The 17,099-nt window shown below is 32.3% G+C and overlaps 1 protein-coding gene and 1 long non-coding RNA gene across 7 annotated transcripts; one reads left to right on the plus strand and one right to left on the minus strand.

The window, feature by feature from the left end:
- Positions 1-5,899: 5,899 nt before the first annotated feature.
- On the minus strand, positions 5,900-10,789 carry LOC107759800 (short-chain dehydrogenase/reductase 2b-like). Of its 3 annotated transcripts, none has more exons than XM_016577810.2 (6): positions 10,594-10,789; positions 8,807-8,887; positions 8,441-8,684; positions 8,179-8,256; positions 7,653-7,835; positions 5,900-6,445 (listed from the first exon to the last, which is right to left on the minus strand). In XM_016577810.2, the coding sequence occupies exons 1-6, from the start codon at positions 10,770-10,772 to the stop codon at positions 6,068-6,070; spliced, it is 1,143 nt and encodes a 380-aa protein (XP_016433296.1). In that variant the 5' UTR covers positions 10,773-10,789; the 3' UTR covers positions 5,900-6,067. The 3 variants fall into 3 exon arrangements, with proteins under 3 accessions (XP_016433296.1, XP_016433297.1, XP_075077971.1); XM_016577811.2 differs by having other exon boundaries at positions 8,807-8,883; positions 10,594-10,734; XM_075221870.1 differs by lacking the exon at positions 10,594-10,789 and adding an exon at positions 10,433-10,556.
- Positions 10,790-12,831: 2,042 nt separating this feature from the next.
- On the plus strand, positions 12,832-16,324 carry LOC107759799 (uncharacterized). Of its 4 annotated transcripts, none has more exons than XR_012694965.1 (3): positions 12,832-14,659; positions 14,799-14,871; positions 15,172-16,324. It is a non-coding gene; the product is annotated as an uncharacterized LOC107759799 (long non-coding RNA). The 4 variants fall into 4 exon arrangements; XR_012694966.1 differs by having other exon boundaries at positions 12,832-14,618; positions 15,172-16,323; XR_001642247.2 differs by having other exon boundaries at positions 12,832-14,046; positions 14,494-14,618; positions 14,799-16,308.
- Positions 16,325-17,099: the final 775 nt, after the last annotated feature.

The raw sequence follows: 17,099 nt of genomic DNA on the forward strand, positions 1-17,099 counted from the left end.
CTACAAGGAGACATTGGAATGGAATCAAATATATATTACGGTATCTAAAAGGGACTACCAATTTGGGATTATTTTATGGCAATGATTGCAGTCCCGATCTTATTTGTTATGCTGATACTGGGTATTTATATGACCCATACAAGGCTTGATCTCAAACGGGCTATGTGTTTATATATGGAGGCACTGTCATATCTTGGCGATCGACTAAGCAATCAATCGTGGCTACTTCATCTAATCATGTTGAGATAATTGCTATTCATGAATCAAGTCGAGAATGTGTATGGTTGAGGTCTATAATATACCTTATTCGAGACAAATATGGTTTGAAGTGTGACAAATTACCCACAATTTTGTATGAAGATAATGCAACATGCATAGCCCAATTGAAGGGAGGATTCATAAAGGGGATAGGACAAAGCAAATTTTACCAAAGTTATTTTTCACACATGATCTTCAAAAGAATGATGATATCAATGTGCAACAGATCCATTCAAGTGATAATATGGCTGATCTGTTCACCAAATCTCTACCGACATCAACCTTCAAGAAACTAGTGTACAAGATTGGGATGCGAAGGCTCAAGGATGTGAATTGATACTCTCATCAGGGGGACTTAATACGCGTTGTACTCTTTTTCCCTTGCAAGATTTTGTCCCACTAGATTTTTCTTACAAGGTTTTTAACGAGGCAACTAAAAGGCGTATTTCTAAACATGTGTACTCTTTTTCCTTCACTAGGATTTTTTTCCCATATGGTTTTTTCTAATAAGGTTTTAACGAGGCACATTATCTATGGACATCCAAGGGGGAGTGTTATAAGAAAAATCAAATTATGGTGGATGTCTACTCTTCCTTCATGATCTTCTCATATGCTTAATGACATATTCAATGACATATTTCTATGCTTAATGACATATTCAATGACATATATTTCTTCACTTCATGCCTATATAAAGGCCTTGTAATAGATAAGAAAATACACACAATTGAAGAAGAAAATCTCTTCCTTCTCTCTATCTCCATTTCTTATTTATGTTTTACTAAATTACTTTTATTTCATAACAACATTTCTTGTTCATGTTTTACTAAATTGCTTTTATTTTATAACAAGTACTATATTTTTGGTAAGCTACATGGCTGCATTACAAGTAGCTAGCATTACTAGTACTAGTTTGTAGCCCAATGTCAATAAGTGCATAATCGAAAAAGTTCTCCATTTTTTTATTCTTCAAATCTTCGGCGTGAAATATATGTGAGTTTCCCTTTTCCATCTTCCTCAAGTTTATACATGCCTATCCCAACTACAAAAACGCAAAAATAGACGCGAGAAACCTAAAATTGCATCTTCTCCCATGCTAATTTTTTTAATTTTCGAATATGATTTTATGAGAAATTTGGAGTGGGTAATGTTTAGATTTGTCAGGAAGTCTAAGGAGGTTGTATACAAATTTTGAAGTCATTTAATTGAGATTTGGACTAGTTTTGAATAAGAATACTACGTTTATATACTTTTATACAATGTTATACACTTTTATACGTGGAGGCACAATATGTATATAGTTGGATGAAATTGTATAAAGATGTATAAGCACAACAATGAATATGTCAGTGTAGCAGTATATAATAATAATAATAATAATAATAATAATAATAATAATAATAATAATAATAATAATAATAATAATAATAATAATAATAATAATAATAATAATAATAATAATAATAATAATAATAATTAAAAAAAATAATGAAGTGTGAGAAATTTACCAAATACCTATAAATAATGTATCAACCTTGTATAAAATAATGTATAAGAGGTGTTTATACAGTATTATATAATATTAAATATTGTTATACGAATAAAACCTATTAATGGAGCTTCACGGGCTCTTCTTCATTCTTGAGTCTCTTCTGAAATTTAACTTGAATCTAGCTCAAATCTACTCCAAATCATTTCAAATTTAAATTTGAACTCCTTTTGATGATTCTAATCAATTGGGATAACATCCAATTCAAACAACTACCAAACTCGAAAAATTTAATTTTTGAAATCGAAGCTTCAAACGACCTTTAATGGTGACTTCTATTTTTCGAGTTTTTAATTAACCACTATGATTGAAATTACATGTGGAATGAGGATAAGACTGAGAGAATGCCAACACCGTATTTCTAGTTTGATGACTAATAACCTATCAAGTGAATCTCTTTAGTTCATGACAGTAAATAACTAATTCCTTTATATATTGTTGGATCAACTTTGAATATGGAAGAAGAATTGAATAAGAATAACAATGGCACAGGAATTTAGGGGGTGCAAAGTCATGACGGGGGAGAAGAAGAATGAAGAAGAAAAAACAATTATAAGGGGTGGGCTAATGGGTGAAACGTAATATTCATGTTATGTGTAACCTGGGTCACACTTTGTGGGCTCAAACTTGGCCATTTTTTAATGGGATGTTGGACCAAGTGATAAGGCGTGTAATTTTCCCTTTAATAAATACAAAAAGTATTTTTTAACCAAATACTTATACACTAAAATCAGTCAAAACTCATAATCTCTAATATCTCTTGTCCTTCCCAAGATACTCTTTCCAAAACAAAATCTTAATTTCCTCTCCGTTCTATTTCTTACCCAAACTGTCAGTCCATAAATAATTTCAACCAAAAATAGCCCAAAATAAAATATCTACCAAAAATAATCCAAATATCATTTTATAACACATTAATTTTGCTAAAACATAAAGATAGTTGAAACTTTTTGAGACTTCAGCAATATTGCAATATTATAATTCCTTTAAGTTGAAATTCAGAGAATCGAGCACCTTAAACCGATTTAGAAATCACTATTAAACATTAGTTTATTGGATTGGATCGAAATATTAAAATGAAAATGTTATGGACAAATATTGAAGCTTGCTTAAGCTTGAATTCAAAAATTTGGGTTTCCGAAATTGGAATTTATTTTGAGTGGGTGTTGTTGGAATAGATTGGGTACATCTTAAGGAGTATGAATCTCAATTTTGGGACGACTTGGTGGAGATTTTAGGCGGTTTGAATTGAAATTTGAGCCAAATTCCAAGTATACAAGATGAACATGGAAAAAGATCATACGTGTATCACATATGTATCATATGTATATCAAATATGTATCACATGCGTATACATGTGTATGAGATATATGCGTGATACATGTATCGCAGAAGAATTTTTTTAAACTCGATTTTAACTACGAATTTTGATACCAAACCAATTCAAATTACCTCCAATCTTGCTCAAATTTTGTATATTGCCTCATCTATATGTCTTCAACGAATTCAAACCATACGCATTGTAAAAAAAATTCTTTTTTGTTTATTTTTTTTAATATTGTCTATCATTCATAATGAATTTTAACTTAAAACTAGTCTGACTCGCCTTCAAACTTCGTCACACTTTATATATTGCCTCATCTATGAGTTTCAACGAATCACAATAATACTCATTGAAGAAAATCCTTTTTTGGCATATGTTTTTTGAATGTTGTATATCACTGGTAATTGTTTTAGGCTATTTTTGATAGCATGACTAAAATGGCTAGTTGTTGGTAAATAATATTTTTTTGAGTACATTCCCGCAAGATTCCCGCTTTATTTGTGAAGATACTTTTAAATTTATATCTTTTGTTTAAATAATCTAAGAGTACTTTAGTTATTTCAACAAAAATTAATTATTAATAATTTTTTCTACACATCAATTACTTATAGGGCCGTTTGTCCATAAAAAGATTTTTTTTTTTTCGATTTATTTTTTCAAAAACGTATTTGTCCATGAAAATTTTGTAAGTTTTTGGAGATAATTTGAAAATGAGTTTTTCAAAACCACTTTTTCAAAATTTTCGGAATTTTTTTCCCCACTCACAAAGATGAAATATTTTTTCAAGTGAAATGCATGTTCATACATAATTTCAAACCCAAATATCATTTTTTCAATAATTGCAATTTTAATGTCCAAACGCCAAATTAACATCAATATCCAAAGTCCAAATCTATATTATTATAAAAGTGGGAACTTCAAAAGTTAAAAATTGAATTACTAAAATGTTCTTTTAAATAACTTAAATTCCCTACCTATAAAATTATTTATTTATTACTAAATAATAGTATTAATTAAGAAGAAGAAAATTAAGTGTCTTTTATAAAAGGTTGTGTCCTTTAATGAGTAACAATCCAACCGTTGGCCAACAAAAAGAAAGTAGCAAAGCCAAATCGAAAGTCCAGGAAGCGGGATTATGTTTCAAAGAGTTAATCATTTTGCCGCCATTGGTAAAATTGTTCTCGTGTCATTCCATTGGACATTGGTATAGAGAAACTTATTCACGTTAAGATTCCCATGAATATATTTCAATTGTTTAAGGTAAATTTAATATCCATTAATCAATGAGTTATATGACGAAATAGTCTTTCGCAATATAAATAGCTTTAGAATATGGATGTTGGACGAAAGATATCGTCATATAACTTATAACTCAGCTATTCTCTTCTTCTTTCTCTTGCAGTCAAAATTCTTATTATATTTGAAAAAGATGAAATCACACATATATCTATCGTTAATTCTGTAAGTCCTATTCTATCGCGTTTACTTTGTTGCATTCCTCAAGTAACATTAATGTAGATAATATACTTCTTACAAATTGGGGCAATACATTTTTATTATATTTGGATCGTTTTAGAAATATAAAGGGACAAAGCAACACTAAAATCTCTCATTTTAATAAATATATTAATTCCTTCTACGCTTTTTTCTTATCTAATTAATTATCAATTTTTAATTCATTTTTCACCTCTTATAAGTATTTGTTTGTTGAGTTTGTGTTTATATTATCTAAGTCCAATGTAGTTAAATGGGGGAGAGGAAGGAGAGTTCCTTGTCGTGATAAACTTTATGTGAAGAAAGTATTATCGTTATATGAGGAAGATATCAAGCTCTAAAAATTTATTAAAATATTAAAAATAAATCATTTTGAATAGTACATGTGATAGATGGATCTTTTCCTTAACTCTATTTATTTGATTACCTAATTTTCATAACTAGACTAAAAAGACTCACTATGTAATTCAATCTTTCATATCCACTTATGCGATTTGGACTGGGACACTTAGATGTATAATTAAATATCACTTATAGGTGTATATGATAGAAGTTAAAAATTTTGTGCATCACATGTACCTTAAAATAGAAAAAGAGAGACTTGAATATTTTAGAAAAGAACAATCAATCCTGAAAAGGCAATTATGCCAAAGCACAATTGATAATTCTATGTGATTAAAGGATATAGAGAACATAAAAGTTGATCAAAGAATGTTGCTTCTGATATTGTGTATTCGAGCAATCAAATTTCAAAAGGGAGATGTACCAAAATTTAATTGATAGCGTGATGACTAGAAAATGGAGTTAGAGTTTGTCAAAGAGTATGCCTTTTGACTTATTCATAAAAGATATAAAGGTTACGCGAGAATGCTAGCTTGTCAATTCAAATTTGTAACATATAACTACGTAAATATTGTTCGAACATGCACTTACAATTTTTAGTATATATATTTTGTAATAAATGATCTGAGCAGCGAGACTAGTTGTTTATTAATAAATGCAATTTCAACACATGATGCTTACCTGATATTCCTTGATATTTTGACTTCTGTGTCGGATCTTATAAGTACACTTTGTTTCTTGCTATTCGGGTATTGCTTAAGTAAATAATTTTAATTGACGATTCATGAGAATGGTCTTTTACAAGTTGTATGTACAGATCATGTCATATACACAGAGATCTACATAATTTCTAGTTTATCATCCAATAAGTGTATTAGTTGAATTCATTTTGTCCTGGAGAAGCAAATAGTAATTATGATTCAAGAAACTGATTTGTCAGACTAGAAGATTAAATCAAGCAAAAACATTAATGATGTTCTAAAACAAGTCTGGGATCAATTTTATTCTTTGCTTCCCTCATAATTTCAACTACTAATACAACCACCAGACATCATCCCAGTCCCAGCTCAGAAATCCAACCAAATACTAAGAGACAGGATCTAAAACTCGGCAACTACAGTACGATCAAAGTAGCAACCAGTAGGTCCTCCATCTGGCAAAAGAGCTAGCATAACAGGGCCTTCAGCTCCTTCTTCTACAGGCATTGTACCCGTGTGCCAGTTTATATCGGTGTTGACATATCCAGGATGGACACAATTGATACAAATTTTCGGATACCTTGTTGCAAGAATTCTGGTGTAAGCATTAAGTGACACTTTTGATATGCTATATGCTGGTAGCATTATTTGCCAGCCATTTACTTCGAGAGCATCTTGTTTCAGATCATGCAAAAAATTCTGCAGGATCTTGTCAATTTTATCTTCTGTCAGGTTTTCAATATCTCTAAGCTCCTTCCTCCTCTCCTCGTTTGGAACTCGCTGCATGAGAAGAAGAAAAAAACTCGATAAGAAATATGTCATGTTAAAATATTATGATCCCATCTTGTTGTGTTGTAATTGTTGACTGTAGTTTTGCTTTGATTATTTTCATCCGGAAAAAGAAAAGGTTTTGCTTTGATTAGCTATCAAGAACAACAAAAGGATATCTGGCGGATTTAGTTTTCAGACTGAAAATGACTCAACAATTAGGAAGTTCTTGTCCTCTGGCAGTTAATTGAAATAATTAATACAACCCCTTGAAATACAACAATCTATTATTTAGAGAAATTCCATCTTGTTCTAATTATAGGAGTAATCATAATAGAAATCAAATTCGAATGGGTAATTTCTGCCTCCCTATACTTGGGCAGATGTGAAGACTTTCACCTAGTGTCGACTCTGTAGGGATTCAAACCTTGGTTTTCAAAGTTGTCATGCGAACTCTTACCGTTAAATTCACTCCTTGGGCTTAGGACATTAATACTTATATTTTTGAACTTAGCACATTACATTTTTTTAAAAAAAATCAGGTGAACTTAGCTTAGCACATTAACTTTCAATTCCTATGCATTGAACATATTTAACAAGGTCAAAAATTGGAAAAGAAATGATTAACTCACCAACTTTCCAATTCCTCCTACCATATTTTAAGTTATTTTCTTTTTCTTAAAGCCCAAAAAGATTAATTTATGCATGTGAAAAGTGAAAACCACCATTCCCTAAAAGAGGTAACAGCGTGATTATATGGCCTAAGGGAAGATTGAGGGTGAATAAGAGAGTGGTTAGCAAAGAAGTGCTAGGGGTAGGGGAAATGAAAATTTAGTTTAATTTAAAGTTTAAAAGCTGTAACAGCAAGGATAAACTATAATCACTTAACAAATTGGAGGTTTGATAATATAGGAACCAAAATTACAACTAGCTCGAAACCTAAGACTAAAAGCACAAAAAACAGGATTTTTTTTTTCTGAATGTTAAAAGTACTATATTAACCTAAGCAACAAGTGCTGTAAAATATTTCAAAATGGGCTACATTACTGATTCTATGATGAGCACAGAACAGGAATTTGTACGTGCTGATAAGCAAATTTATGGGCACGGACTTCTAACAATTGGATACTGACTTTGCTATGGCATTTCTCTAAGGAAATTCATAAAGATGCTTTATTAACATGGATTTTTCCAGAAATGACAAGAATGATGGTCTTACCTTTAATTCACTTCTAAGGGAGGAGACATTAACAATCCTCGCTGAAGGAGAATTTTGTAGCAGCGGAAGAAGAGCTTCAGTAACATTCTTAACACCATAGTAATTAGTATCCAAGCATAATTTGGCACTCTCATAGGTTGTTTTCATCGCAACTTGAACTACATTGGCAGCTTTCCCTGCTAACTGTTTATAATAATAAGTACACAGAGTAAATCCCATTTACAACAATATAGAGTAACAGTAATTACTCTGTAAAAAATAATCGCAAGTGCATGATCACTACAAATGAGAAAGCAGGAGAGAGGCTAGAAGTGGTGCAGCGATTATAGATGAGATAAGGAGGGATGGTTACAGCATAAAACAATCCCTCTATTCTAGTTCAGAGCACAACGAGAAACCAAACAAGGGGGTTATCGTCCACCTCAAATTTAAGGATCAATATTTTAATTGGATTTGGGAGTAAATCCCATATCACCCGATTACCATGTGCAATCCATCATAAAACAACACTGAAGAATTATCTTACCCAGTCTACAGGATCTATGTTCAAGGCCTTTAGCGTATCTTCATCAACTACAACTCCAGAAGCTCCAGCGTTATTTACCTGCAGAAATTTAATCAGCAATTTTTTGCACTATTTGCTTCAAGATCGAATAGAAAGCAATACACCAGAAGTCTTAGAATCTTATGCCATAAGTTTTTTATCTCACACTACGAGCTAAGATGGGGATTTATCTCCAATAAATCTAACCAATTAGCATGAGAAATTGGTCTGTTCATAATCTTACCAGAATATCAAGCCTCCCGTATTGTGTTTGTATGAACTTTGCCAAGGACTCAATGCTCTGAGCATCTTGAACATCAAGCTGATGGAAAACAACATTTGAAAAACCTTGTTTATTAAGCAAGGATGTTGCTTCCATTCCTCTCTTCTCATTTCTGGCTGTTAATATAACCGTCACACCTGAATTTGCAAGCTGCTTGACAGTCTCAAAGCCAATTCCCTTGTTTGCTCCTGTAACCACCGCATACCTACAAGTTTCTCCCATCAATTCAGTATCAAAGTTTCTAACATTTTCTCCTTTAGAATCCTGTGCGGAGAAGAAAAAAGAACAATATCCAAAAGAAGTGATATGATAGGAAGAAAGAAGTACCTTGGTGCTGCCTTCTCTACATTAACTGCCATTGCTAGTATCCTTTGAGGTTGGAAGATCTTCTGAGGAAGTGCCTTCTGACTTTCAAAGCAAAGAGTAGAATTTCATGTAATGTTCTATATTTAGTTGTATGTGCACTTTATTCAAGGACAGTAACAACTTAAGTACTGTTGTGATATGTGTCTTCATATTTCAATTTTTGTCTTCTAGTTTTTCTTGTAAATTATCGTCCAGACTGGTAAGATTTAGACATTTTCAAGTACATGACCTCCTACAAGTTTACCACATTAACTCGCCAATCTTTACTTTTAACCAGCAAAAGAAACCTGTCGATCACTATGATCTAGACTTGCTCATTAATTTCCTTTAAGTTTGGTCATGATGATGTTCCGTCCAAGAAGTAAGAGGAAAACAAGTAGGCAAATAATGTTAAGAATACCGTACCTATATCTATAGGGCAATGTGTGCAGCTGAGAATCTAGTGAAGCTTATTGAGGAGCTTTTCCCTAGCCCATGCACTATATATGCAGGAGAATATATGGATTAAACAGTTCAACTCTTTCTAATGACTTCAAAAACAAGAAGGCATCTGGAATGAGGTCTTAAAACTAGTATATTCCTTAAGCTAGCATTTGGACTAATAGGATGCTAACCTATGATTTCTCAAAACTCAAAAGCTCGGTTTCAATCAGATCACTTCCTTATACTTCCTAAAGACTGGGTTATTTTTATGTCTAAAAATATACCATGTTTTTTAGTTTTAGAAAGTTCTATTAGGAACCACTTTGGAAGCATCATTCTTTTAGATTATAAGTTTTAGCCCTCTGCCTCACCAGGCCCCAACTCCCAAGAGGTAGACTAGAAGTAGAGGAGAGATAACAACTTGGGGACCAACCATCGAATATCAACAGACTCGGGGCTTTGGTCTAGCGTTAAGCAACTAACTTATGATGTGCGACAGTGCGGGTTAGGCTTCCGTCAAGGTTTTGAGCCCTACAACACACAAAGCCTGGTATTTAAGTGGAGAAGGTTATATGAGTTACCCATCATCCACCAAGTTCTGAACCGCGGACCACTAGCCCTCGGGATTTCAAGGTTATCAAAAGAAGGATTGAATATCAATATAGACCAAACGATGAATTCTGCCTATCTGCCTAAGCCTTGATTGATAGAATTACCCCGTACCCTCTAGGAATAGCTAGTATACGGTTGATTAGTTGAGGTGTCTATAGCTGACCCAAGCATCGCTATTATTTAACACACACAACAACAACGACAATGCCTCATTCCCAAGCAAGTTGGGGTCGACAATATGAATCCTCATTACTTTCATTTAGCTCAACTCTATTTAACACACACACACACAAAAAAAAAATAAAAAAAATCTCATCATTTGCTATGTGCTATTTTCCATCTCCGGGGTCATGGCAAACATTTTTAAAAAGGACTAGAAATACTTGTACAACTCCAATTGTTCATACTGATTTATTCTTACCTTTCTTATCATTGTAATCATACAAAAGAACCGTATTGTAATGGAGATTTCACAAAGTCAACAAAAAAACTAAGTTTTACGAATAAACATATCTGAAATGAGCATGTCTTTTCACTTAAAAATTTACTTACTAGTACTTCAGAAGAAAATGGTGAGAATCCACTTATACCAAAATGTTGACCAGCAACAGTAAACTAAACTACCAAAACAAAAGATCAAACCCCATTTCAAACAGTTCATTTTTCTCAAGATCTGGAAAGAAACCAAGGCCCAGTAAAATGTATGGACTCACCTGCAAAGGGAGTTACAGAACAAATTTGGTGCAGAATCAATTGCTAAGTTCTTGAAAAATAATAGGGAAACGGGGTTAGAGCTAGTGCCACAAGTAGAATAAGTACAAGTATTAGGAAGTGAAAAAGATCTGGTGGAGTGAATCTTGGTAGCAGTTACACCAAATGCAAATGGAGCCATCAAAACTACTCTCTTTTCCTAATTTTGTGGGCCTTCACATCTGTCATTTATTGATTTATTGAGGTGATAATATCACCGCCTAGTCAGTTTTCAGATTGGTAATTGATATTTATAAAATTATTAAAAAATAACTATTATTTTGTTGCAATACAAAAAGTTTCAGCATAATATATTGGAGATTGGTGCACCTGCATATGCATTTTCAGCATAATATGTACCTGTATATGCACTTTCAGCTCTATATGGAAAGTTACAGTATAATATACATTAAAGAACATGTTATATTGGACCACTATATTATACTGAAACTCTGGTATATTATACCGAAAATGCAATGTTGGAATATTTTTCTGATTTTAAATAGTATTTTTATTCAGATTTTACACTAAAGACAAGTGTAAAATGCAGTTTCACGTTTCCGACGGGTTCATTACAAGCAGTTCTTTTTATTTTTTATTTTTATGGATTTAATAAATACCAAAAATGCTTTATTTGTTGGTCCGCTTATAAGGACCCGTTTGTCGACAAAAAAAAATTTCTTTTTTCAAAAAAAAAAAAATTTAAAAATATGTTTGTCCATTAAATTATACATTTTTTTTGAAATTTTTCGAAAATGAATTTTTCAAAAAATAAAAAGTGATTTTGAGCACTTTTTCAAAATTTTTAAAAAAAGTTTTCTTCCACTCACAAAACTGCAACATTTTCAAGTGAAATACATGTCCAAACATAATTTCAAATCTCAAATATAATTTTTGAACTCAACTCCAAATATTATTCTTTTTCAAAATTATAATTTTTATGTCCAAATGCCTACTAAGTTGGTCAAGCATAATTTGTTGTTTATTATGGATTTAATAAATACCAAAAATGTTTTCTTACAATTATATAAACTTTGAACTTTTGTGTTACTTGCTCTAACGGACTATTATTGAAATTTAGTTCTAAATTCTTTTATTTATTATTAATTTTAAATATATATTTTTTTCAGAAAAGTATTTCTCTCTCACCAACCAAACAGTGAAAAATATTTTCAGGTGTAAGCATTTTGCAAGATAGCATTTTTCATGGAAAATAAATTTTATGATCCAAGCACACCTATAATCATTTTCTTGCATTTTGCAAGAGGTGATTTTGTTCAGGAGAACCAAATAGTAATCATGATTCATGACCATAATTTATAGGATATGATGACTAATTCAAACAAAAAAGGAAAAAAAAACTAAGAGAGAACAAATTGAACCAAAAGTTAACGATGTCTCATACTAAACAAAGCTCCCGTTTGACCATAGATTTTGGCTTTATTTTCAACAAAATTTTGAAAATATTGTTTGTTTATGAATATGATGGTGTTTTGTGGGAAAAAAATCAAAAACTTTCAAGCTAAGACAGTTTTTGGGTGAAATTTTTTTTTTCTTCCACGCACAAAACCTCAAATTTTCTTCAAATAAAATGCATGTCCAGACATAACTTTAACTTTTAAAAATTATTTTTCAACACAACTTCAAAAATCATTTTTTCAAGTTTCAATCAAATATATGTCCAAACGTTAGCTAAGAGTATGATTATATGGACAAGAGTGGGTTGCTCTAGTGGTAAACACCCTCCACTTCCAGCCAAGAGTTTGTGAGTTCGAGTCACCCCAAGAGCACAAGGTGGCGAGTTCTTGAAGGGAAGGAGTCGAGTGTCTATCGAAAATAGTATCTCTATCTCCAAAGTAGGGGTAATGTCTGCATACACACCATTCTTCTCAGATCCTCTTGTGGGATTATACTGGATTGTTGTTGTTGCTGTTGTACAGAAAATCCTAAAGCAAGTAGTAGACCGTCGACATCCCTACTTGCAGACATAGGGCAGTTTGGTCTTTCTACTACTTTTGTTGCTAGGTATAATTCCTTTTGTGTCCTTGCATTTGCTTATTTGAGTCTTCCGGAGAAAATCTAAATAGGTAATTTTGCAGTCTACATTGATTGCCACTGACGATTTTGTTTCGCTTTTGGCAGAAGTGAAATTAGGGGCTTTGCTTGGTATTTTTGCAATTCCAATTAAAATAATGGTTGAATGCTTCTTGATTTTGTGAAATTCAACTGCTTGAAGAGAAATTGGTGTTTCAGCCGACTTATCTTTTCTTTGTTAATATGTTTTTCATAACAGCTCCATCTCCATAAGTGAGGACTCAAAGAAGTCATTAAAGGGAAATTAATGGGAATGAAGACAACTGATCGGGTGAGTTAAAGTTCTTTACCAGTAACTCATGTTGGTATTAGCTACTATAATTTTCCAAACAAAGTTTTAAGCTCTATTATTCAAAACTTCAGTTTTAAAGAGATGATACTATGTTATATACTTTTGCTGTCGAGTAACTACTGCTTTGTAAATCCAAATAGAAATAGTGATACCCTTGTCATATAGTTGAAGTGTTAGAAGAAATTTCTGTTTCTTATTGATGTATCCCCTCAAACTGATGTAGACTTTGTCAAAGGCTTATTTAATCAACCTATTTATATGAGCTTTTACAGATAAATCTTTGTTCTTTTAAGTCAAACTGTAATATAACTTATAAATAAACCTTATTTATAAGTTAAACATATTTACTTAAATGAAAAAGGTCTACAAATAACTATAAATTGGGATTGCCATTGTCAGCTAGCATATACTTGTTCTTGATATAGACGGAATGACAGGCTCACTGATGCAATCCATAAAATTTGAAGCTTTACTGTTCTTGATGGTGAGTTAGTATTTGTTAAGGTTTTCATAGTCATTTTCAGCTGCAACGTATACTACAGTTCTTCAATTTCAACTCCCAGTTCTCCTATTGCTATCAGAAGAGCGGTGATCTTCAAGAGGAAAACAGAGAAAATCATATTTTAGCCGTACATGTTCTGTGATGTTCTTTCTGTAAGTAACTTATTTTTAGACGATTCGTGTTCCCCTTACATTACAGGGCGATCTTAAGAATTAGCTTGTTCAAGCAAATATTGTTTCTAACACAATATACAGCACTAATACAATCATCGTGCAGAATTAGCTTGTAACTAGATTTCTTTTCTCATCTTGTTATTAATGATCTTTCTTTCCATTTCTAGATGGGTTCAGGACTACACTGGACCTACGTACTACTTCTATTCCCCTCTTAATGATATATTCCATTAGATAGATATATGTTTCCAGTGTGATAGTTGTGTTACATATGCAGATGCAGGTTAATGGACTTTCAGGTGGAGAAAAGTTCCTTTTCTTCTCTTTGTGTTGTTCTGCATGTTCATTGAGTCAGGTAGTCCTGCAGACTGAAATGCTTCCCTATGTTAGTACTACAAAGTACTGTCAGTTGCTACAGAAAGTTGCGCTATCATTTTATTTCAACCCAAAATAACATGCTTTATAACTTTGCATTTAAATGTTAGGTTGCTTATTCTCTATGGACCGAAATTAGTACCTTCATAAGTTCACTTTTACGAACTCTTTTGGTATTTAATAAGAAAACTTTTTGTAATTTATTATGTTCTTTGTTCAATCTTACTCATTTTTACCAGTAAGTCTTGTTGGTATTAGTTGTAACTTACTTTTCCAACAAAATTTTAAGCATTGCTTACTATTTTGTATTAACATATTTATCTTTACCTGTTAATTCTTTCATCTAAATGTTCATGTTTTAAAGTATATTTGGTGACTAATTGTATGTTTTTTTTGCACAATCTTGTTGATATTGTGGATCTTTAAGCCATGACTGCTGAAGGAAGCAGGATTGGAGGTAGAATGACAGACGTGGAAACTACATCAGATTTTCACTGACAATACAACCATAGTTTAAAAAGCGGCACTGCATCAGTAGAGGATTCGACCTTGGTAGATACACTATCGCTTTCCTAGATTTTGCTTTGTTTGAGGTGCCTCAAATATTGCTTTTAGATACATTATGTTATTTCCTATGAGTTTCAAAGAATACACTTGATGTCAAACTGTCTAAATTCTGGTGTTTTTTATTGTTAATGTTTTTATCTACCGTTCCAAAATTTACATGTGCAGATAGATAACCCTGTTGCCCATGTTTTGTGCTGATTACAATATCTATAATACAACTGAATGGTATATCTCTCAGGTAAAGTTTTTCTTCTCACAATCTGATATAAGGTTTCAATTTTTTCTAGACGTGGAATGGAATTGGTCTGGCTAATGAAAAGAACTTGTTGTTAGGATTATAGGGTACCAACTTGGCAAAAACTTCAGATAGGTGTGATTGGTAATAAGCAATCTCTATATTGCTTAAATGATATAATCATTGATAAGCAGGTCATTACCACATAACTTGATACATTCAACTGAATTAGATAAAACATTGCATTTCTTTCGAGTTATGGCTTAACTATGGGGATCGAGCTATGAATTGATGGAAATTTAGTTTTTGTTCTTCACTGAGGCCGAGCCTTGGCGAAGCGGTAAGAGTTATTGCTGCGTGACCAGGAGCACATGGGTTCACAGCAAGAAACATTCTCTGGAAGAAATGCAAGATAAGACTACGTATAAAACTATATAGAAATGTGATCCAGCCTTTTTTCGTTGTTCTCTGCTCTCTATTCCTCACTGCCCCCGCCAAGTTATTTGAATCCATTTTGTGGGGACAATACAGAACAACAAATGATATCAATGTGATCTGGCCTTTCCTTAAACTTGGTGCATTAGCGAGAACTTAGCGTATCGATCGGGCATTTTATTTTTATATTCTCTGTTCCTTGCTAGCCCTGCAATTTTTTTGAATAGCGACATTATAGAACAAACCAATGATATCAGTCTGCTTATCTGCATGTACGGATACAAGGGCATACTGCTTGAGTTGCTTGAAAGAAACTAACATTTTTTAGATTGATTTGCCAGAGGTCTTGCAGATGAAAACTACTGTTCTAAAAGAGGCAATCAATGAATAAAAACACCCAATACTGACAGCAAAATCATTGAAGAGAGTAAAAAAAAATTGGTTTAAAAAGCTTCAATCATCAGATTTAGAGCTAAAGAAGAATACAATGTGGGTATTAGAGGGAATCATCTACGATTTATCACACTCTCATGCAATGGAAGTACTTAATGTTATTGCAAATAACTGTGCCTCTTGTCATACAATACTTTTAGCAGATCTCATAAACAAGCAATCAACCACAATGTGCATTTCCATTTTCCATTTCTATAGTGATTAGCCTCTTCTGTTGTTGCCATCACTAGGATTTTCTCAAGTTAATTTATGCACTACAGATATCCTTCTATGCCTTTGTAAGAAATACTTACATTTGGAATGCATAGTAGCACCAAGAAAGCTAAAAGAATGCAATACCAGCTTATCTTTGTTATTGAAGGACTGTAAGCATGAGCATATTGATCTCTTTAACTTCTGGAATTATATTCTACTTCGATGTAGATCAAGGAAAATTTCATTATCTGTGATTTCAACTCAAATTAACTCTCAACCCATTAGCAATGTATACCCTGTTGCACTCTCAACAGAGAAGATACCAACTTCATTCATATCCTGGCATGTTTTTTTTATTGCTTAGGAAGTACTATCTCATCAGACTCATGGGGCAAAAGGCATTAAATGTTAATTTTAACTTTGCAACAATAAGACGCATAACTTCTTACGTATTGCAAGTGCTCCTACTTGGGAAATGTTAGTAGGAAATGTTAACAGATCTTACAAGTGATTATACGCTGGTAAATAGTATTTATTGAAATAAAACACGTTATAATCCAAAGTGTTGAGCCCGTGCTTATCCCATCTAGTTATTATAGAATCACCAACACCATCCTGGATAGGAAATCCAACAAATACTGAGAAATGATTTACAAAATACTCAACTTTGGCTAGACCTTATTTCACGAACTAATAGTCTATTTGGTCAAGTTTTTTTTCTTCTTTTTGAATAAAAATACTTTTTTCTTAAGTAAGGTGTTTGGCCAAGATTTTAACCGGACAAAAATTATTTTTGAGTAGAAGCAGAAACAATTTTTGAGAAAAAAAAAGTAGCTTCTCCCTAAAAGTAATTTTTCAAAAAAGTATTTTTGAGAAAAATTATTTAAATGTATTTTTTAAAAATTTGGTCAAACATTAATTACCGCTCAAAACTACATTTTAAATTAATTAGTCAAATACAATTGTTTCTCACGAAAATATTTTTTTAAAGAGCATTTTTGAAAAAATATTTTTTAAAATAAACTGATTTTAGAAATTTGACTGAATAGACTATAAAACTCGACTACTACTACCACAGTACCATCAAAGTAGCAACCAGTAGGTCCAGCATCTGGCAAAATAGACAACATGACATGGCCTTCAGCAAT

This window comes from Nicotiana tabacum, chromosome 9, assembly GCF_000715075.1.
Source record: "Nicotiana tabacum cultivar K326 chromosome 9, ASM71507v2, whole genome shotgun sequence".
In the NCBI taxonomy this organism is placed as follows: Eukaryota; Viridiplantae; Streptophyta; class Magnoliopsida; order Solanales; family Solanaceae; genus Nicotiana; species Nicotiana tabacum.